The sequence below is a fragment of the Macrosteles quadrilineatus genome, unplaced genomic scaffold, assembly GCF_028750875.1.
Source record: "Macrosteles quadrilineatus isolate MER2022 unplaced genomic scaffold, UCM_ALF_1.0 Scaffold_5__1_contigs__length_97177068, whole genome shotgun sequence".
Classification (NCBI taxonomy): domain Eukaryota; kingdom Metazoa; phylum Arthropoda; class Insecta; order Hemiptera; family Cicadellidae; genus Macrosteles; species Macrosteles quadrilineatus.
In genome coordinates, this window is record NW_026542598.1 from 887977 (window position 1) to 910351 (window position 22375).

The 22375-nt window shown below is 42.2% G+C and overlaps 1 protein-coding gene across 1 annotated transcript in view; it reads left to right on the top strand.

The window, feature by feature from the left end:
• The window catches only part of LOC128994967 (lysosomal acid phosphatase-like), a 54337-nt gene that overhangs the window by 5488 nt on the left and 26474 nt on the right, over nucleotides 1-22375 (top strand). The window contains exons 4-5 of the mRNA XM_054419824.1: nucleotides 3558-3861; nucleotides 5626-5752. Of these exons, the coding sequence (XP_054275799.1) occupies nucleotides 3558-3861; nucleotides 5626-5752 (431 nt within the window). The remainder of the gene's footprint in view (nucleotides 1-3557; nucleotides 3862-5625; nucleotides 5753-22375) is intronic.

Below are 22375 nucleotides of genomic sequence, written 5' to 3' on the forward strand. Positions count from 1 at the left end.
GGGTGCCTCAGGTGTTCGTGCCAGTAAAAATCAAAAAGTAAGTAAACCATCTGAGCAGAGTAAGTGTTCAACACCGACCAGCCCAAAGTTGAATAAACATGTTAAAACTAGTGATGAATTTTGTTTTAGAAATGTTTTGATTGTAGGTGACTCTATGATACGACATGCTTGTTCTGATTTTGTTAAGAAAGGGGCAATTGTAGAATGTCACCCAGGTGCTCGGATCCATCACTTAAAAAATGTAATGTTGAAATATGTAAATAGTGATCTAGATATAATACATATTCATGTCGGCACGAACAACCTGAGGGTGGGTTACAGGGGAGGTCCTGGCTACAACGGAGGTCACGGCAAGCGGGAGGCTCTCCACGACATGGCTGATTTGCTGTTTACTGTAAAAACAAATTTTCCAAATTCTAAAGTCTATGTAAACAGCGTAATAATTCGGTCTGATATCACATACAAAGCTCTTTATGATTTTAACACGCAACTTGACCTTATGTGCAACAATTTTAATGTCATGTACGTGGAGGCTAACTGTTGGGTTGGGCGGAGACACCTTGCTCGTGATGGGAGACACCTTAACAGGGGTGGTGTGTCGCGGCTGGTCTCCTTATTTAAAGCGGTGATTCCTGCGTCTCTCCGCATGATTGGAGGCTCGGCAGCACATGCTACCCACAAATCAGTTGATTCGGCACTGGCGTCGGGCCTGAGCATGGAGTCTCCCCTGCCTCACAGTGAGAAGCCAACTTCTCACAAGAGTCACTTCCAAGTCAGCCACACTAATTGATCACATTATCACTAATAAATCTACTCAACTGGATATGTGTGGCGTAATTGATGCGTCAAGTATTTTAGATTATAGGAAAAAGAAAATCACCGACCATAAGTTAATTTACTGTAAATTAAAATGCAAACAAGAAAAAAGTTCAGCGAAATTAATTACTTATAGAGATTTTAAACACTTTAACGATGCTATTACCAGACTGGCAAGTGTACAGTGGGAAAAAGTAAAAGACATGACTGGAGTAGATTGTATAAATGAATTTATTACAAGCAATGTGAAAGACATTTATGACGCATTAGCACCTCTAGTAACAAAACGAGTTACGAAGAGGAAATCACCTTGGAGAAATGTGGAAGTGGTCATGTTAACGAAATTAAAAAATAAACTTAGAACTAAGTATAAGAAAACTAGACAAGATAAGGATTGGACGGAGTTCAAGAAAATTAGGAATAGACTAAATGGTGTAATATGGAAGGCAAAAAAGAAATATTTTACTGATAACCTTGCAGACTGTAAAGATTCGAGAAAATTTTGGAAATGTTTAAAACAGATTGATCTAATTGGAAAAAACTGTAACACACAACTCCCAAATACTTTTAAAGTTGATGACATGAATGATTACTTTGTTAAAATGGGATGTTTCTTTGATGCAGACTCACGCTTAATTGGTTCTTATAACAAAGAAAGGAAGAAAGGAATAACTAATTCATTTAACTTTAAAAAAGTCTCAGAGAAGGATGTTAAAACGGCAATAAATGAAATAACCTCTAGAGCAGTTGGAGTTGACGACTTGAGTATTTTAATGATTAAAGCAGTTTGTCCTTACGCAATTGGTGCCTTAACTCACTTGATGAATGAATCATTAGGATCAGGCAAATTTCCTCAGGCATGGAAAACTAGTAGAGTCCACCCATTGCCAAAAAAATCTAATCCTACTGACTTCAGTGAGCTTAGACCTATATCAGTCTTGCCTGCGATATCAAAAGTACTGGAAAAATTAGCAATAAAACAAATTCTAGAACATTTAGAAAAAGAACAAATCCTTCCAAAATTACAGTCAGGGTTTAGAAGAAACCACAGTACCTGCACTGCATTAGTGAATATGTTTGCAGACTTGTTTGAGGCGAGGGACCGGGGCAGGTGTAGCTCTGTTGTGATGCTTGACTATTCACAGGCGTTTGACTCTATAAGCCACAGTTTACTTCTTGCTAAATTGGGACATCTTGGTTTTATGGATAATGCAATTGCTTGGATGCAGTCGTACTTGGAAAAAAGAGAACAGGTGACTAGAGTGGGAGCTGATGTTTCACTTCCCCTTGACAAAGTCCGGGGAGTGCCGCAGGGGAGCTGTCTGGGTCCCATTTTATTCACCCTGTACACTGCAGACATATCCAATTGCGTGCACTTCTGCAATGTGCACGCCTATGCAGATGACTGTCAGATGCATTTATCCTATGATGTCAACTCAATTGACCAAGCTGTTGCGAGAATGAACTTGGATTTGGCGAATGTCAGTGAGTGGTCCATAAAGCATGGTCTCAAGTTAAACCGAGAGAAATGCACTGTTCTTCATATTGCTCCGCCCAACTATGTTCAATTGATCATTGATGGAGACGTGCAGGTAAAACTTGATGACGTGGAGTTGAAGGTGAGCCACACTGCCAGGACTTTGGGCGTAATACTGGACAGTGGTCTTACCTTCTCTGATCATATCACCCATGTTTCCCAGCTGGCGTTGGGTAGATTGCGGGGTCTGTACAAATGCCGAACCATCCTACCTGAGTCAGCCAAGATTCAGCTGATTCAATCAATTGTCTTGTCAGTGCTCTACTACTGTTTTCCTGCATATGGCAACAGCATCACAAATGAGGGCATGGAAAGGATTCAAAAACTTCAGAACACCGCAGTAAGATTTATATATGGTCTGCGGAAAAGCGATCATATATCTGAATTTGAAAAAACTGCCGGTCTTTTGCCCTCAGCAGCCGTATGCAGGATGCAAACCTGCACTCTGGTTCATCGGGTACTGGTCAAAAAAGAACCAGCTTACCTGATGGAAAGACTGGTCTCCCGCGATCGGGTGTCTCGGTGCATACTCGACAGGAAAAGCTGTTTCACTTCCCGAGAGTGAGACTGGAGATTGGCAGGAGAGGCTTTTCATACTTTGGGTCAAAGCTGTATAATGACCTCCCCTGTGGTCTTAAATTGCTGGGTGTTCCAGCTTTTAGAAATAAGTTAAAAGAAATGTATAGAAAGGACCTCAAATTTTGTAAATAGATTATGTACTTTTTGTTATTAGTTTTATTTAGTATTAGTAATTAAATTGACAAGAGTTATCCTGTAAAGCAGTATGTACTGAGGAACGCTTGCTAAATAAAGGCATTTTTATTTATTTATTATTTATTTATTTTATTGTCACCGCTGACTAGCAATTATTCATTATTATTTTTGCTGATTCCTCAAATTATTCACATAACCTTAAAGGGGTAGTTGTGTTTACTGTTAGCGTGAATTATTATTGTGGTGGATAGTGGTAATAAGGTTTAGTGTGGGAAAAAATAGCATTCGTTCCATGGACCGAAATGGTTTAGCAGCTTTTGATCTTTTTTTGAACTGTCTAGATCTGGCAAAACCTCATTTTCGGGCCTAGGTACGAAATATACACGATTATAAACGAGTAATATAAATTACGCACCAAATTTACAAATACCATTCAAATGGTATTCATATGACCGAAATCTTTGGTCACTTACCTGTAATTCAATTCCAGGGCCATGGTCAGTGCTGCCACGCTGCTAGCTGGACTCTACCCTCCTCAAGGATTTCAGCGGTGGCACCCCAACATCACCTGGCTTCCTGTACCTGTCTACCCAAACCTGCTAGACAAGACTCTGATCAGTCTTGACGCCAGACAATGCCCTCGTTACTGGGTGGAACAGAACAGATCATTGGCAGACCTTGCCCAGAACTACAGTCACTATATCCCACTGTATCACATCGCTAGTGAGGGCAGTGGTACCAACATATCTACCTGCTCTGCTCTCTACCTGCTTTCGCAGAACTTAGCTTGCATGGTTGGTAACGTTTATGCTGTCTTTTTTACAGCTACATATATTACCTAGAAAGATAGATTCAAAGAGAGCAAAGTTCATTGAGCAGTTCGTAGTGGATGTATATTTATTAGTATATAACTTAGATTTGCGATAGTCCTTTAGGTTAATTCAGCTGTTTAAAATACACCAAACATATTATATCACAAAAAAGTAAATCTGGAACTTGTCTCACCTAAACTTCCATCGTATGAATAGCTAAAAGACAAACAAAAGCTTTAGTAGTAGGATACCACTTTGAAAAACTAAATTAGCCATGCACTTTCTCTTGGTAAAAAATCAATTTAAGGATATTAAATTTATTTGGGATGTCTACTTTAGTACCCAAACTTAATGCCACAGTATTTATCTTTCATCAATTCACATAACATATTTATCGCAATCCCACCAACCTTGAAAGTGAAAGAGTTTCATCATACCAACTATTATTAAGATACAAGAGGTCGCCCCGTGGTCTTAAACAAGACCATGTGCACAAATTCTCTATTTTCACCCCACGCTGTAAATAAAACAAATTTGAGTTGTTTGCATTCGCTTTTATTTTCTGTTTAATTTCGTTGGTATTTCGTCTCCAACATGGCAACCCATAAGGCCCATGGTATTTTTGTTATATTTTAAGTTCATTACTTGTGCTTATTTTTTTTTGCCTATTTTAAAAAGCATTCTGCACATCTACAGGCAAATATCATTTCAGCCAGTACGCGTAGATTTTCCCTGCGTCGCACACGAGCTGAAAAAAGGCTTTAAGACACATGCTTGCCTAGTAATACAGGATGTACCAAGAAGAGGTTTAAATGTTTGATTTTATATTCCTTGCCCATTTATGCACCGAACATTTTGAAACTTAACAATTTATAAAATGGGGTCTAAAATTATTCCATCAATATGTCAGTTCACTTGTATAAACTAAATGGTGGCATATTGAAAAATGATACGTTAAAAACATTGAAAGTTGTGTTTTTGGTATTGTAAAATATTATTATATGTATAAAAATGAAACATGGTCTAAAGAAACCCCTAAACGTAGAGTCAAAAATTATTCAAACTGTGATCCATCCTCAGCGACTCACTGGTAAAAGCGCTTAACAAACTAATCGTAAGCTCCCACAAAGATATTCTGTGATAGCCAGTAGTTTCTCATCATTTTTGAAGGTATAGGATTAAAATTTTTCCTTCAAGTAACAACATAAAAAAGTCATACACAGTTAAATCTGAGGATCGGGGTGGTAAATCTAAAAAAAAATTTCACGACCAAAAAAATTACCATGAAGGTTGTCATTTAGTAAATGCTTGACATGATTAGCGAAATGGCCATGAATCACCATGGAGCACAATATTGCTTTGATTCATTTTTAGAACCGTAAATTGAGGAAATACATTTTCATTTTAAACTTGTTCATACCTATTCCCAGTCATTGTAATGTCTGAAATATCATAAAATGGCACGTCATTACAGCTGACAGCCGTTTAAACAGTGGTTTTAATAGGAAAAAAATTGTAAACTTTTTAAAAAGTCCACCATTTTGTTTCTACGAGGGTTAGGGAGCTGAAACTTTCCCAGAATATTTTAAAACATATTTGATAAATTGTGTAAAGTTTAAGAATATATGGCACATACATGGGCAAGTAATGTAAAATCAAACGTTTAAACCTCTTCGTGGGACACTCTGTATATAGGATTACAAAGTTATTACCAATGTAAGAGAAATGTATTACTTGTTCCTATAGGTAGACAATGGACTGTCTTTGCCGAGCTGGGCTGAGGAAGTTTTCCAGTCACGTGTGTTGCCTGCAGTCAGCGGAATGGTGCGAGACACCACCTTTAGAAACACGAAAATGTTGAGAATCCTCAGTGGTGAGGATCTTTTGTGGTTTTACAATCCAATTTATAAATAATACTCGCCTTTGGCTCGCTGGGGGCTCCGCCCCCAGGCCCCCTAGCTGTTAGTCGTCATTAGTAGATTAGAGTTAAGTTGTAACAAAGCAAGAAGTGAAACCGTCAATATTAAGTTATATAAGTTAACTTTGAGTAAGATAACTTCTAGCTTAAGGAACACCTCATAAAAAAATCATTTTTTAAGTTGCGGTAAGTGAGTATGTTAGTCAAGTATTTTTACAATTGAGTTTTTGGTCAAAGGAAGTAATAATATGAGGAGAGAAGGGTTCGTTATAGTAAAAATCGACATTAAAGTAATAACGATTTCATGAATTTATTAGAGGAGATTGATAAGTTAATAAGTTGATAATAGTAAAGTATTATATGAAGTAAATAGATTATAGTAGATATTCAAGTATATAATTACGAAAATAGATTAAGTAAGGTTTGTTTCCCTGTCGGTTAGCCATAAACTTTATGGCATATCCAGTTCCGCCACGAGGAGGCCAGGAAACGTCGGAACCATATTTGCAATTATTTGAATATGTACAAGTTAGTAAACTTTTGTACAAGATAAGTAAATTTATATTGATGTTCATTGATAGGTTAATAAGTTGATAATAGTAAAGTATTATATGATGTGAATAGATTATATTAGATATTCATGTATATATGATGTAAATAGAAAATAGATTATAGTAGATATTCATGACGTATATATTTATGAAAATAGATTAAGTAATGTTTGTTTCCCTGTCAGTTAGCCACAAACTGTATGGCATATCCAGTTCCGCCACGAGGAGGCCAGGAAACGTTGGAACCATATTTACAATTACTTACAAATGTACAAATTAGAGAACTGTTGTATAAGATGAGTAGATTGATTAGTATGTCGATTGATAAGTGAATAAGTTGATAATAGTAAAGTATCATATGAATTAAATAGATTATAGTAGATATTCATGTATATATTTATGAAAATAGATCAAGTAATGTTTGTTTCCCTGTCGGTTAGCCATACAATTTATGGCATATCCAGTTCCGCCACGGGGAGGCCAGGAAACGTCGGAACCATATTTACAATTATTTACAAATGTACAAGTTAGTAAACTTTACTAACTACTTTATACAACAACGGGGACTTTTGATAAGGCAGGCCCCCTATCGTACTGCCGATGTTGTCAAGTCACAACGGGGAGTTTTGATTAAGCAGATCCCCTAGCCTACTGCTAATGTCAAATCAGGTTTAGAGAAGGAGATCGCCATACACGATGTTCTTTGCGTATGCGATTCCATCTCGGACACGTTCGGGGTGTACGAGAACAACAATATGGTCTGGATGTCTGACCCTACTGAGCAAGACGTATAGTTGCCCGTGCGTGAAGCAATCGGTCCGTAAATCAACACCGACTGAATCTATTGTCTGACCTTGGCTCTTGTGTCCGGTCATGCAATAGGCCAACATCAGTGGGAACTGACGTCGACGAACACGTAACGGCGAACCCTCGACAAACGCAAAAGTAAAGGTAATCCGGGGAATTCCGATAGGTTGCGTCTGTCCGGGAAGTCTCACTGTAATCAGGCGGTTGGTGATGCCGATTACGATGACTTTAGTGCCGTTGACGAGTCCTTCAGCGATGTTGAGGTTCCTCATAATGAGGCAAACAGAACCGATCTTCAGCCGCAGAACATGGTCTGGTACGCCCTTGCCAGTAGCCGTGTTCAGGAGTTGAACGTCGACATCCAGGCCATCGTCGTTCTCTCTGTCGACTGTGTCGGCGCTCCTCAGCTCGTACAGATGACCGTCGAGGGAGTTCAAGATGTGGTCGTTGATCTCCTTGACGTTCACTATCAGAGTCGAGAGGATTGCGCGTCGCGAACACATATCAGAGTCGAGTAGGACGTTTGCGGGAAAGACGGAATCGACCAAATCAGTCAAAGACGTCACTTGTCTAATCCCGAGCAGCGGAATTAGACTTTGTTCGTTCCGTCCCTCCAAGAAAGTGGTCGAACTGACAGTTCCGTTGCCTACCCTAAGAAGGAATTCGGAATAGGCTGTGGAACTACTAGTCCGATGAGCTGTTGTCAGGGCAAAAATTTTGAAATGCTGCCACAGATGGGAAGCCCGAAGTGAGACACAAACAATGTCAGTTGGAGTACGAGCGTTTACAACGACAGGCGCGATCTGGCGAAAGTCGCCACAACAGAGGAATATTTTACCACCGAATAGCTCACTGGAACGCATGAGGTCTCGCAGGGATCTGTCAAGAACCTCGAAAACGAACCGATGTGCCATCGGGGCCTCATCAAAGACAATGAGCCTTGCGGCCCTGATGAGCTCTGCTCGCTGGGAGCCGTTGGTGATGTTCCAAAAGCCGGTGCCGTCACCGAAGTCGAGTGGCAACCGGAACATGCTGTGAGCTGTAGTTCCACCAGGCATGTTACCCGCGGCGATCCCAGAGCTAGCGACTGCCAGTGCAACCTGACGACAACCTCTCACGTATGCGAGAATGACACGAATCAGAGTGGTCTTCCCATAGCCTCCCGGGCCGTCAAGAAAAATGATTTTCGACGACGTTCCGCTGGCAGGGGCATTGAGAACGGAGGTAACGTACTCAAATACGCGGTTTTGATCTTCAGAGAGCTTTGGCACCCACTCCTCCACAAACACTCTCTGTTGATTTTCACCATGTAAGAGCAGTTCTCTGCCCAACTCCGTCGTGTCATCGTGTACATCGGGGAGGCCATGATCTGCGACGCAAGAACCCTGCCGACGAAGACTCCGATCAATATCGATGAGACCTAGCTTGTAGGCCAGTTCAACATCGAGAGGATTACGCTCTATGTGGTCCTCGCAGATGGAATCACGGAAAGCATCCCACAGGAGAGCTGCAGGAGCCCCCATGTTGCAGAGGATCACAAAGAAAGAACGAAGTCTCGGGCCAGTCATGAAAGTGGCGGCCTCGCGCAGTGCGTAGTGGTACTCCTGTTCGTCTTGCACCAAGCCAAGATACCGCGCGACCCCTTGAAAAGTGCGGCAGTTTGGTCCACCGCGGGACAGGAGGTCGGCATAACCACGGCAAGATACAGTCATAAGCAGGATACGCAGGTAATACTGTTCTGTCCTGCTCGGTGAGACCCAAAACAGTCTGCACACCTTCTCGCCACGCTGTCGGGCAGTGATAAAATGGACGCCATCGGGGTGCTCGTATATCTCCGCAGTTTTTGGGCGCTTGACATGAACCACAAACGTTTCATAGAACCCCTGATAAGTCAGGTCGTCAAACAGTGAAATACGAGGCCGGTCAAAGTAGATGGTGAGTTTGGAGCTGTTCCTAGCGGCTGCCTCTGCCAGTTGGCCAGGTCTAAACAGGACGGACTGCTTGCCCTCCAGATGGACGGGAAGACATTCAACAGCCGGCTCAGATTCTGATACTGGAAAGTTTAATAAACGCCAGCACGCGTCACTGGCACCCACCATTCTCTTCGTCACGTAATGCTGTACCTCATCATCTTGCTTACTGAAGGGAGTAACTGTGACGTTCTGGAGAGATCCTCCCTTCATAAGATATTTGAAGAGGTACTTAATCACGCGGCGAGTAGACGCCAGCTCCAAATTGATGTGAGCCTCGTATTTCAACATCAGTGCGGGATTATAAGGCACAACCCAACCGTCATGTACGATAATGTTCTTATTGCGTGATACAATTGTCCCCCGATTGGTATAATCTCGCTTGTACTGGACGAATCCCCTCTCGTCGACGTGGGTGGTTTCACAGCAGGGCTTGGGGAAGTATTTGGTGCAGTAACCCTTTGCAGAGTCCCAACAGAGAAAGTCAGTCCTATGATCATTACCACATGGACCGTGGATCATGTGTTTGAGGACCAACTTTCTCAGTCGGCCTCCGGCCTCTTCTTCCGAGGGAATATCCGCGCGGATGATGGAGTCAATTTCGGACGCCTGAACTGGTCCGTCGCCGTCAATCTTGAATACAATGTGGGCGTGAGGAAGGCCCCTCATTTGCATCTCGATGACGTAGACGATATAGACAGAGCGTCCAAACATTGCTCCGCTGCGCAGGTCTCGGAGAAGTTCCAGAAGTTTGATCCTAAAAACTCTGCAAGCAGTGCTAGGGTCACTGCGAGTACCTCCACGAGGGCAAGCTTTCTTGTTTTCCTCCCAAGTCGCGTTGTAAGTAAACGTCAAAAAGAAAGTGGGGGAACCCAGGCGCGATACGATTGCCATAGCGTCTTCGTATTTTACTTTCATGTACCTGGGCCCCCCGGTGAACGAACTTGGGAGGTAGACTTTTCCTGCCTGCACCCCACCCTCGCCTTGGACGGTTTCATCACGAGCGATGTCGTTCAAGACCTGCTGTGCATTCCGAATCTCGTCAACCGGCCCCACCCGCAAGGCACTATCGGTGTTCTTCAGCTGCGTAAACTTAATGTAACGCAGTTTCTCCTCCTCGTACCTCGCGAACATCTCAACCTGCCAAGCTTGTGAGAGACGGCCTAGGTGAGAGAAGCGAGGTTCAGAAAGTAGGAGGCACCGCGAGTACTTAAATTGAGTCAGTTTGGCACCCTTGTTATCAAGGCGGCCAACGTGCCATCCCACAGTGCCTTGCGGGTAAAGTAGGGGATATTGGAAAGGTTCCATTAGGGGGTGTAAAAGATCAATAAATGTAGGTCTATCGGAACCGGATTTCCATATAGTCAGTCTCCGGGGCTCAGTGTCGTTTTCATCATTGCTGAGCACGGCGTGCACTTCGACGCCTGTTTGCCGATCACCGAGAACAGGGCCATGGGTAGACCTGCTTGTTACTTCAAAAGCCAAGTGAGCTGTTACGGAAGGCTCGTTGCTCAATCGACGGTAATGCTCAATGTAAGGATTTTCCCTAGACAGGAAATCAGCAATACCGTCGATGATCTCGGCATCAAGCGATCTACCCATCGCAATGTTACGGCGCTCTTCGCCATCGTCAATATACAGGCGGGACCGATTCACAAACTGAACGTTCCCAGAACGAGTGGTGAACTTTTGTCCTGGGGCGTCCAGATTGTAGACCTGGTGGTACATTCTTCCCTCGATCTTGAAAAAAGAAAGACCACTGGGATGACGATACCCGCCTGACACTTCGAGCGCGCAGAAAGCAAACAGGTCGTTGTACGCACGGGCTCTTTCCAGGAAGAGACGGTCGGAATAAAAGCGTTCTTGCAACGGAGGAATGTCGAGAACATTGAACGCTCCTTCCCCGCAGCACCATTGCTTTCTATTCTTCTCCTCCTCGAAGAGCCGTGCTTGGCAATGACGACATCTGTAAACGTCGTCAACCCAGAGACTGACTTTTTTTAATTTGTATGGTTGTATTTCATTGAGTGGCTCCCCATTCCAAACAGACATGGGGCCATTTTTGACTACGGACCGAGCAAGTGATGCGGGCATATAGCGAAGTTCAGACATTTTCGGATTTTTCAGGCGAAAAATCTGAACTTTCTCAGCAGAAGCACCGGGATTACGCAGGTCGTATTGCTGAACAGCCTTTCGGTGCACCTCAGGGTGGGTTTGAGTGTAACGTTGACTGTCATCCCGGAGTTTGTCAGCGTGCGTCTCCCTATACTTCTTCTTCGCCGCATCCACTTGCTCTTCTCGGGTCGTGTCTAAAAGCTTTGGACGACCACGCTTTATTGTTTTTGGTCTACCAGGACATTTGGTTTTCTGAACAACTGTCTCAGAGGCAGATTCTGATAACTGAGTTAAGTCATTGTCCGAACAGTCGACCGTGTGGACAGTTTGAGTTTCGTTGACGGAAAACTTTATTTTTGTGACGGAGTACTGCCCACCGACGAACGCAGAATTCACCAAAATGAGGGAAGCTAGAGAACGAAAACTATTACAGACGAACACCCTAGCCTTATTTCTCGCCTCATCAATGTCTCGACGACGGTTTTCGTTTACCGCGTGGGAATCAAAGAGGTACAGCCGCCCTTGGAAACGCCAAAAAGCGACTGTCACCAACTGTCCCGTAAACAAAAAACCGCTATCAACGGAGTCACCGGGCATAGCTGCTTCCAAAACCGAAGACAAGGAAGAGGTCACCTCATCTAGGCCGACGAAGACTCCGATCAATATCGATGAGACCTAGCTTGTAGGCCAGTTCAACATCGAGAGGATTACGCTCTATGTGGTCCTCGCAGATGGAATCACGGAAAGCATCCCACAGGAGAGCTGCAGGAGCCCCCATGTTGCAGAGGATCACAAAGAAAGAACGAAGTCTCGGGCCAGTCATGAAAGTGGCGGCCTCGCGCAGTGCGTAGTGGTACTCCTGTTCGTCTTGCACCAAGCCAAGATGCCGCGCGACCCCTTGAAAAGTGCGGCAGTTTGGTCCACCGCGGGACAGGAGGTCGGCATAACCACGGCAAGATACAGTCATAAGCAGGATACGCAGGTAATACTGTTCTGTCCTGCTCGGTGAGACCCAAAACAGTCTGCACACCTTCACACCTTCTCGCCACGCTGTCGGGCAGTGATAAAATGGACGCCATCGGGGTGCTCGTATATCTCCGCAGTTTTTGGGCGCTTGACATGAACCACAAACGTTTCATAGAACCCCTGATAAGTCAGGTCGTCAAACAGTGAAATACGAGGCCGGTCAAAGTAGATGGTGAGTTTGGAGCTGTTCCTAGCGGCTGCCTCTGCCAGTTGGCCAGGTCTAAACAGGACGGACTGCTTGCCCTCCAGATGGACGGGAAGACATTCAACAGCCGGCTCAGATTCTGATACTGGAAAGTTTAATAAACGCCAGCACGCGTCACTGGCACCCACCATTCTCTTCGTCACGTAATGCTGTACCTCATCATCTTGCTTACTGAAGGGAGTAACTGTGACGTTCTGGAGAGATCCTCCCTTCATAAGATATTTGAAGAGGTACTTAATCACGCGGCGAGTAGACGCCAGCTCCAAATTGATGTGAGCCTCGTATTTCAACATCAGTGCGGGATTATAAGGCACAACCCAACCGTCATGTACGATAATGTTCTTATTGCGTGATACAATTGTCCCCCGATTGGTATAATCTCGCTTGTACTGGACGAATCCCCTCTCGTCGACGTGGGTGGTTTCACAGCAGGGCTTGGGGAAGTATTTGGTGCAGTAACCCTTTGCAGAGTCCCAACAGAGAAAGTCAGTCCTATGATCATTACCACATGGACCGTGGATCATGTGTTTGAGGACCAACTTTCTCAGTCGGCCTCCGGCCTCTTCTTCCGAGGGAATATCCGCGCGGATGATGGAGTCAATTTCGGACGCCTGAACTGGTCCGTCGCCGTCAATCTTGAATACAATGTGGGCGTGAGGAAGGCCCCTCATTTGCATCTCGATGACGTAGACGATATAGACAGAGCGTCCAAACATTGCTCCGCTGCGCAGGTCTCGGAGAAGTTCCAGAAGTTTGATCCTAAAAACTCTGCAAGCAGTGCTAGGGTCACTGCGAGTACCTCCACGAGGGCAAGCTTTCTTGTTTTCCTCCCAAGTCGCGTTGTAAGTAAACGTCAAAAAGAAAGTGGGGGAACCCAGGCGCGATACGATTGCCATAGCGTCTTCGTATTTTACTTTCATGTACCTGGGCCCCCCGGTGAACGAACTTGGGAGGTAGACTTTTCCTGCCTGCACCCCACCCTCGCCTTGGACGGTTTCATCACGAGCGATGTCGTTCAAGACCTGCTGTGCATTCCGAATCTCGTCAACCGGCCCCACCCGCAAGGCACTATCGGTGTTCTTCAGCTGCGTAAACTTAATGTAACGCAGTTTCTCCTCCTCGTACCTCGCGAACATCTCAACCTGCCAAGCTTGTGAGAGACGGCCTAGGTGAGAGAAGCGAGGTTCAGAAAGTAGGAGGCACCGCGAGTACTTAAATTGAGTCAGTTTGGCACCCTTGTTATCAAGGCGGCCAACGTGCCATCCCACAGTGCCTTGCGGGTAAAGTAGGGGATATTGGAAAGGTTCCATTAGGGGGTGTAAAAGATCAATAAATGTAGGTCTATCGGAACCGGATTTCCATATAGTCAGTCTCCGGGGCTCAGTGTCGTTTTCATCATTGCTGAGCACGGCGTGCACTTCGACGCCTGTTTGCCGATCACCGAGAACAGGGCCATGGGTAGACCTGCTTGTTACTTCAAAAGCCAAGTGAGCTGTTACGGAAGGCTCGTTGCTCAATCGACGGTAATGCTCAATGTAAGGATTTTCCCTAGACAGGAAATCAGCAATACCGTCGATGATCTCGGCATCAAGCGATCTACCCATCGCAATGTTACGGCGCTCTTCGCCATCGTCAATATACAGGCGGGACCGATTCACAAACTGAACGTTCCCAGAACGAGTGGTGAACTTTTGTCCTGGGGCGTCCAGATTGTAGACCTGGTGGTACATTCTTCCCTCGATCTTGAAAAAAGAAAGACCACTGGGATGACGATACCCGCCTGACACTTCGAGCGCGCAGAAAGCAAACAGGTCGTTGTACGCACGGGCTCTTTCCAGGAAGAGACGGTCGGAATAAAAGCGTTCTTGCAACGGAGGAATGTCGAGAACATTGAACGCTCCTTCCCCGCAGCACCATTGCTTTCTATTCTTCTCCTCCTCGAAGAGCCGTGCTTGGCAATGACGACATCTGTAAACGTCGTCAACCCAGAGACTGACTTTTTTTAATTTGTATGGTTGTATTTCATTGAGTGGCTCCCCATTCCAAACAGACATGGGGCCATTTTTGACTACGGACCGAGCAAGTGATGCGGGCATATAGCGAAGTTCAGACATTTTCGGATTTTTCAGGCGAAAAATCTGAACTCTCTCAGCAGAAGCACCGGGATTACGCAGGTCGTATTGCTGAACAGCCTTTCGGTGCACCTCAGGGTGGGTTTGAGTGTAACGTTGACTGTCATCCCGGAGTTTGTCAGCGTGCGTCTCCCTATACTTCTTCTTCGCCGCATCCACTTGCTCTTCTCGGGTCGTGTCTAAAAGCTTTGGACGACCACGCTTTATTGTTTTTGGTCTACCAGGACATTTGGTTTTCTGAACAACTGTCTCAGAGGCAGATTCTGATAACTGAGTTAAGTCATTGTCCGAACAGTCGACCGTGTGGACAGTTTGAGTTTCGTTGACGGAAAACTTTATTTTTGTGACGGAGTACTGCCCACCGACGAACGCAGAATTCACCAAAATGAGGGAAGCTAGAGAACGAAAACTATTACAGACGAACACCCTAGCCTTATTTCTCGCCTCATCAATGTCTCGACGACGGTTTTCGTTTACCGCGTGGGAATCAAAGAGGTACAGCCGCCCTTGGAAACGCCAAAAAGCGACTGTCACCAACTGTCCCGTAAACAAAAAACCGCTATCAACGGAGTCACCGGGCATAGCTGCTTCCAAAACCGAAGACAAGGAAGAGGTCACCTCATCTAGGCCATCGTTTCGTAACGGATACAACCCGTCCCAAACACAAGAAATTTCTTCGATGGTAACACGATGGTGTGCAACCACGAAGTGCCTGGCGAGGTCCTCAGGGAACAGATACCGGTTAGTGATGCTATGCTCACGGCGAGATAGTGTATACAAGCTATCGCCCGCCATGAGTATAGCGTCAATAGCGTTGGTACTGAATCCGCCGCAGAATGCTTGCCATGCGAGGGCACAGGTTGCATTTGCCATGCATTGAGCGTTGTTGCTCTTGGTAAATCTGGGATCTCCCTGGTGGAACGACCCAGCAGCAACGCAAGAGAATTCCATGCTTACAGAAAATTGCAGCAAAATCGCCAAAATAACAAGTCCAATAAATAGGAAGAAGTGACAGTGAAACTTAATCATGGGTAGCCAAATCCATTAGCAAAAATTAGAGCGAGAACCAAATGACTATACAGCGTTACTGACCTACGCGTTTTGGGGGTCAAGGAGTAAAGTTACGAAAAAACATGTGAAAGGTGAAATGTAAAGTAAACTAAGGAGAGTACGAAACATTAATAATATTTGAAGAAAAAATTTTTTATGTACGAAAAATTATCAAAAACCGTTAAAAATTTGAAGAAAATTTACCAAAATTTGAAAGTAGGGCGTTTTTTTTTAGGTGAAGGAGTGCGATTTTCTAAAAACGCGTAATAGTGTCTTGTAGGAAATTTAATTCCTGTTCATGAAGATTCTTTCAAATTTTTGCTAGCTATTACCGTTTTTTAGTTATAGTCGGTATTAAAAACCGTGTTTTTTCGTTTTTATACGTCTACCATTTTGGATTTTTTTGGGGGTTAAAATTTTTAAAAGGCATTTTTGCAAATTCCACCATTAACGGATGATCCCATACTGCAATACTACAAAAATTTAAAGTCTTTAGAACGTTTCTAAACTAATCAGATGAGCATACCAAAGTATTAAAATTACATAGCTATTCTCCATAAGGATAACATGGGGCTGGTAAAACCGGTAAAAACCAATCAAATTTTCACATTAAAATTAAGTTTTTGGGGGTCAAGGAGTAAAGTTACGAAAATACATGTAAAGGGTGAAATGTAAAGTAAACTAAGGAGAATACGAAACATTAATAATATTTGCAAAAAATAATTATTTAGGTACGAAAACATAGCAAAAACCGATAAAAATTTGAAAAAAGTTTACAAAATTTTGAAAGTAGGGCGTTTTTTGAAGCTTAAGGAGTGCGATTTTCTGAAAACGCCTAAGAGGGTTTTGTAGAAAATTTAATTCCTGTTCCTGAATATACTGTCAAATCTTTTCTAGCTCTTACCGTTTTCGAGCTACATCCGGTTGAAAAAAAAGTGTTTTTTCGTTTTCAGAGGTCCGCCGTTTTGGATTTTTGGGTGGGTTAAAATTTGAAAATGGGACTTTTGCATATTCCACCGGTAATGTAAGATCTTTTACTACAATACTACGCAAATTTGAAGTCTCTAGCACGTTTCTAAGTGGTTCAGATGGGAACACGAAAGTCGGCCATTTTTAATGTTATTCCCCATAAGAATAACATGGGGGGGGAATTCGAATTTTCGGGGGGGTTAAAATTTGAAAATGCGACTTTTTGGAATTTTATGGGTGGTTTGGGCACTAGACCTACAACCACCGAAAATTTCAAGTCTCTAGCTCATCTAGAAGTGGTCTAGAATTTGTATCCCCAGTCAGTTACACATCGGATTGTATAGTATTTAGACTCGCCTTTGGCTCGCTGGGGGCTCCGCCCCCAGGCCCCCTTTTTTGGTTGGGGGATAGTTGGAAATTACCTCAGGGGACAATATTTTGTCTAGGAATGTTTTCAGCGTCTAAATATTATGATAACTTAGCAGTTGCTAGGTAATTCATAAAGGGTATTTTATTACGGGGCTCCGCCCCCAGGCCCCCTTTTAATAGTAGCCGTGATGAGAAATTGTCACGGGGGACAGGATGTTGTCCGGAAACATTTTTGCTTTTTGCGTAAAAGACGTAGTGATAACTTGGCAGTTGCGAAGTATTCCATAGGGGGGTTGTTTAGTGGAAACCAAACCAGTCTTGGCATGTTAGAGTCTCGATGTAGGGCCGGTGCTATGATGAATTAAATTTGCTAAGTCACAACCTCTAAAACTTTCTTCACATCAATAAGCATCGATATAAAGTCTTAGGAGTAAGAGTGAGGTAAAATAATATTTTAAAATAATCTTAGGCCCCCTTCGGGGGCGGGGGGTTGGTAAAAATTGTCGACATGAAGAATGGACCCCTTGCGCAGTAAAAATCACCAAAAATAGGGAAAAAAAGGTAAAATTTCAGGTTTAAACACGAATTTATGGTGGGAAAGATGGGAAAAATTAAACTAAACGCATGGCTCAATTATATCCTGGTTGAAGTTAGTTCACTACGCTCACTCACCTTTAGTTTGGAGCTCGTTCGCTGCGCTCACTTGCCTTCAGGTTAGCTCGTTCGCTACGCTCACTCACCTTTAGGTTGGAGCTCGTTCGCTGCGCTCATTTTCCTTTAGGTTAGCTCGTTCACTACGCTCACTCACTTTTAGGTTGGAGCTTGTTCGCTGCGCTCACTTGCCTTTAGGTTAGCTCGTTCGCTACGCTCACTCAACTGTTGGTTGCAAATCAGCTATTGTCATAAATTTAAAAAAATAATAGGGCTGCACCCTGTTGCTAATGGTAAAATTTTATTGATGGGGATGAAAGAGGGAGGGTTAGAATGGGATTGGTCTAAATATCCATAATTCACCTACTTACATTTAGATCTCGTTTGCGTGTATAAGCATGTTAATCTTCTATAAGGAATACGTTAAAAAAGAGTTAAAAACTACCTTTTTGAATGAAAACCCACCATTTTAAATTTTTTAGCACGTTGAAATTATAGAAGGTCACTCAAAGGATTTTCTTTTCAACGTTAAGACCATAAAAAGTACATATATATGTACGAAAAGTCGTTTTATAAATTAAAAACACCAAAAAAATCAAGAATTTTCACAATTTTTCGAAGTAGGGCGTTTTTTGAAGGTGAAGGAGTCAGATTTTCGATATGATCCCTTATTTGAGAAAAGTGTCTTGTAGAAAATTTAATTCTGAACCTACAATTTCCCCTCAATTCGATTCTAGCTCTTACCGTTTTCGAGCTACAGCAGTTTTAAAAAAACGTGTTTTTTCCAAAAACTAGGGTTTTAAGGGATTTCTTTTAATGGGTTTCGGTTGGAAAAAACTAAATTTTGGGACTTTCTGGATGGTTTGGTACCCAGACAAACCTTTACAAAAAATTTCAGCTCCGTAGCAACTCTAGAAGTGACAAAAATGCTTTTTCTGTCGCCAAACGCCCATATTTCACCTACTGACGTTTACTTCTAGTTTGCTTGTCGTAGCATGTTAACTCTCCATAAGAAATACGTTAAAATAATATTTTTTATTGAATATCCGCCATTTTTAATTTTTTTTAGTACGTTAAAATTATAGAAGGTCACTTGAGGCACTTTCCTTTCAATGTTGGGAGCATAAAAAGTACAAATATACGAACTAAAAGTCGTTTTAAAAATTAAAAACACGTAAAAAAATCGAGCATTTTCACAATTTTTGGAAGTAGGGCGTTTTTTGAAGGTGAAGGAGTCAGATTTTCGATATGATCCCTTATTTGAGAAAAGTGTCTTGTAGAAAATTTAATTCTGAACCTACAATTTCCCCTCAATTCGATTCTAGCTCTTACCGTTTTCGAGCTACAGCAGTTTTAAAAAAACGTGTTTTTCCCAAAAACTAGGGTTTTAAGGGATTTCTTTTAATGGGTTTCGGTTGGAAAAAACTAAATTTTGGGACTTTCTGGATGGTTTGGTACCCAGACAAACCTTTACAAAAAATTTCAGCTCCGTAGCAACTCTAGAAGTGACAAAAATGCTTTTTCTGTCGCCAAACGCCCATATTTCACCTACTGACGTTTACTTCTAGTTTGCTTGTCGTAGCATGTTAATTCTCCATAAGAAATACGTTAAAAATAATATTTTTTATTGAATATCCGCCATTTTTAATTTTTTTTAGTACGTTAAAATTATAGAAGGTCACTTGAGGCACTTTCCTTTCAATGTTGGGAGCATAAAAGGTACAAATATACGAACGAAAAGTCGTTTTAAAAATTAAAAACACGTAAAAAAATCGAGCATTTTCACAATTTTTGGAAGTAGGGCGTTTTTTGAAGGTGAAGGAGTGCGATTTTCGAAAAACGCATAATAGTGTCTTGTAGAAAATTTCATTCCAAACTCACGATTTTCCCTCAAATCGATTCTAGCACTTACCGTTTTTGAGCTACAGCTGTTTTAAAAAAACATGTTTTCCCCAAAAAAGGGCGTTTTTAATGGAATTTTTTTGGGGGGGTTGCATTTTGAAAATGGGGTTTTTACGAATTACACCGGTAACATAAGATCCCATAGTGCAATACTACGCAAATTTCAAGTCTCTAGCACTTTTCTAAACGGTTCAGATGAGCTTACCAAAGTCGGGAATTTTCTATGTTATTTCCCATAAGAATAACATAGGGGGGGGAATTGTCAATTTAGGGGGGGTTGAAAGGGGAAAATGCTACTTTTCGGAATTTTTCCGGGGGTTTGGACACTAGACCTACAAAACACCGAAAATTTCAAGTCTCTAGCTCATCTAGAAGTGCCCAAACATTAGTATACCTGATCAGTCAGTTACACATCGGGCTGTATAGTTAATTAGACTCGCCTTTGGCTCGCTGGGGGCTCCGCCCCCAGGCCCCCTTTTTTGGTTGGGGGATAGTTGGAAATTACCTCAGGGGACAATATTTTGTCTAGGAATGTTTTCAGCGTCTAAATATTATGATAACTTAGCAGTTGCTAGGTAATTCATAAAGGGTATTTTATTACGGGGCTCCGCCCCCAGGCCCCCTTTTAATAGTAGCCGTGATGAGAAATTGTCACGGGGGACAGGATGTTGTCCGGAAACATTTTTGCTTTTTGCGTAAAAGACGTAGTGATAACTTGGCAGTTGCGAAGTATTCCATAGGGGGGTTGTTTAGTGGAAACCAAACCAGTCTTGGCATGTTAGAGTCTCGATGTAGGGCCGGTGCTATGATGAATTAAATTTGCTAAGTCACAACCTCTAAAACTTTCTTCACATCAATAAGCATCGATATAAAGTCTTAGGAGTAAGAGTGAGGTAAAATAATATTTTAAAATAATCTTAGGCCCCCTTCGGGGGCGGGGGGTTGGTAAAAATTGTCGACATGAAGAATGGACCCCTTGCGCAGTAAAAATCACCAAAAATAGGGAAAAAAAGGTAAAATTTCAGGTTTAAACACGAATTTATGGTGGGAAAGATGGGAAAAATTAAACTAAACGCATGGCTCAATTATATCCTGGTTGAAGTTAGTTCACTACGCTCACTCACCTTTAGTTTGGAGCTCGTTCGCTGCGCTCACTTGCCTTCAGGTTAGCTCGTTCGCTACGCTCACTCACCTTTAGGTTGGAGCTCGTTCGCTGCGCTCATTTTCCTTTAGGTTAGCTCGTTCACTACGCTCACTCACTTTTAGGTTGGAGCTTGTTCGCTGCGCTCACTTGCCTTTAGGTTAGCTCGTTCGCTACGCTCACTCAACTGTTGGTTGCAAATCAGCTATTGTCATAAATTTAAAAAAATAATAGGGCTGCACCCTGTTGCTAATGGTAAAATTTTATTGATGGGGATGAAAGAGGGAGGGTTAGAATGGGATTGGTCTAAATATCCATAATTCACCTACTTACATTTAGATCTCGTTTGCGTGTATAAGCATGTTAATCTTCTATAAGGAATACGTTAAAAAAGAGTTAAAAACTACCTTTTTGAATGAAAACCCACCATTTTAAATTTTTTAGCACGTTGAAATTATAGAAGGTCACTCAAAGGATTTTCTTTTCAACGTTAAGACCATAAAAAGTACATATATATGTACGAAAAGTCGTTTTATAAATTAAAAACACCAAAAAAATCAAGAATTTTCACAATTTTTCGAAGTAGGGCGTTTTTTGAAGGTGAAGGAGTCAGATTTTCGATATGATCCCTTATTTGAGAAAAGTGTCTTGTAGAAAATTTAATTCTGAACCTACAATTTCCCCTCAATTCGATTCTAGCTCTTACCGTTTTCGAGCTACAGCAGTTTTAAAAAAACGTGTTTTTTCCAAAAACTAGGGTTTTAAGGGATTTCTTTTAATGGGTTTCGGTTGGAAAAAACTAAATTTTGGGACTTTCTGGATGGTTTGGTACCCAGACAAACCTTTACAAAAAATTTCAGCTCCGTAGCAACTCTAGAAGTGACAAAAATGCTTTTTCTGTCGCCAAACGCCCATATTTCACCTACTGACGTTTACTTCTAGTTTGCTTGTCGTAGCATGTTAACTCTCCATAAGAAATACGTTAAAATAATATTTTTTATTGAATATCCGCCATTTTTAATTTTTTTTAGTACGTTAAAATTATAGAAGGTCACTTGAGGCACTTTCCTTTCAATGTTGGGAGCATAAAAAGTACAAATATACGAACTAAAAGTCGTTTTAAAAATTAAAAACACGTAAAAAAATCGAGCATTTTCACAATTTTTGGAAGTAGGGCGTTTTTTGAAGGTGAAGGAGTCAGATTTTCGATATGATCCCTTATTTGAGAAAAGTGTCTTGTAGAAAATTTAATTCTGAACCTACAATTTCCCCTCAATTCGATTCTAGCTCTTACCGTTTTCGAGCTACAGCAGTTTTAAAAAAACGTGTTTTTCCCAAAAACTAGGGTTTTAAGGGATTTCTTTTAATGGGTTTCGGTTGGAAAAAACTAAATTTTGGGACTTTCTGGATGGTTTGGTACCCAGACAAACCTTTACAAAAAATTTCAGCTCCGTAGCAACTCTAGAAGTGACAAAAATGCTTTTTCTGTCGCCAAACGCCCATATTTCACCTACTGACGTTTACTTCTAGTTTGCTTGTCGTAGCATGTTAATTCTCCATAAGAAATACGTTAAAAATAATATTTTTTATTGAATATCCGCCATTTTTAATTTTTTTTAGTACGTTAAAATTATAGAAGGTCACTTGAGGCACTTTCCTTTCAATGTTGGGAGCATAAAAGGTACAAATA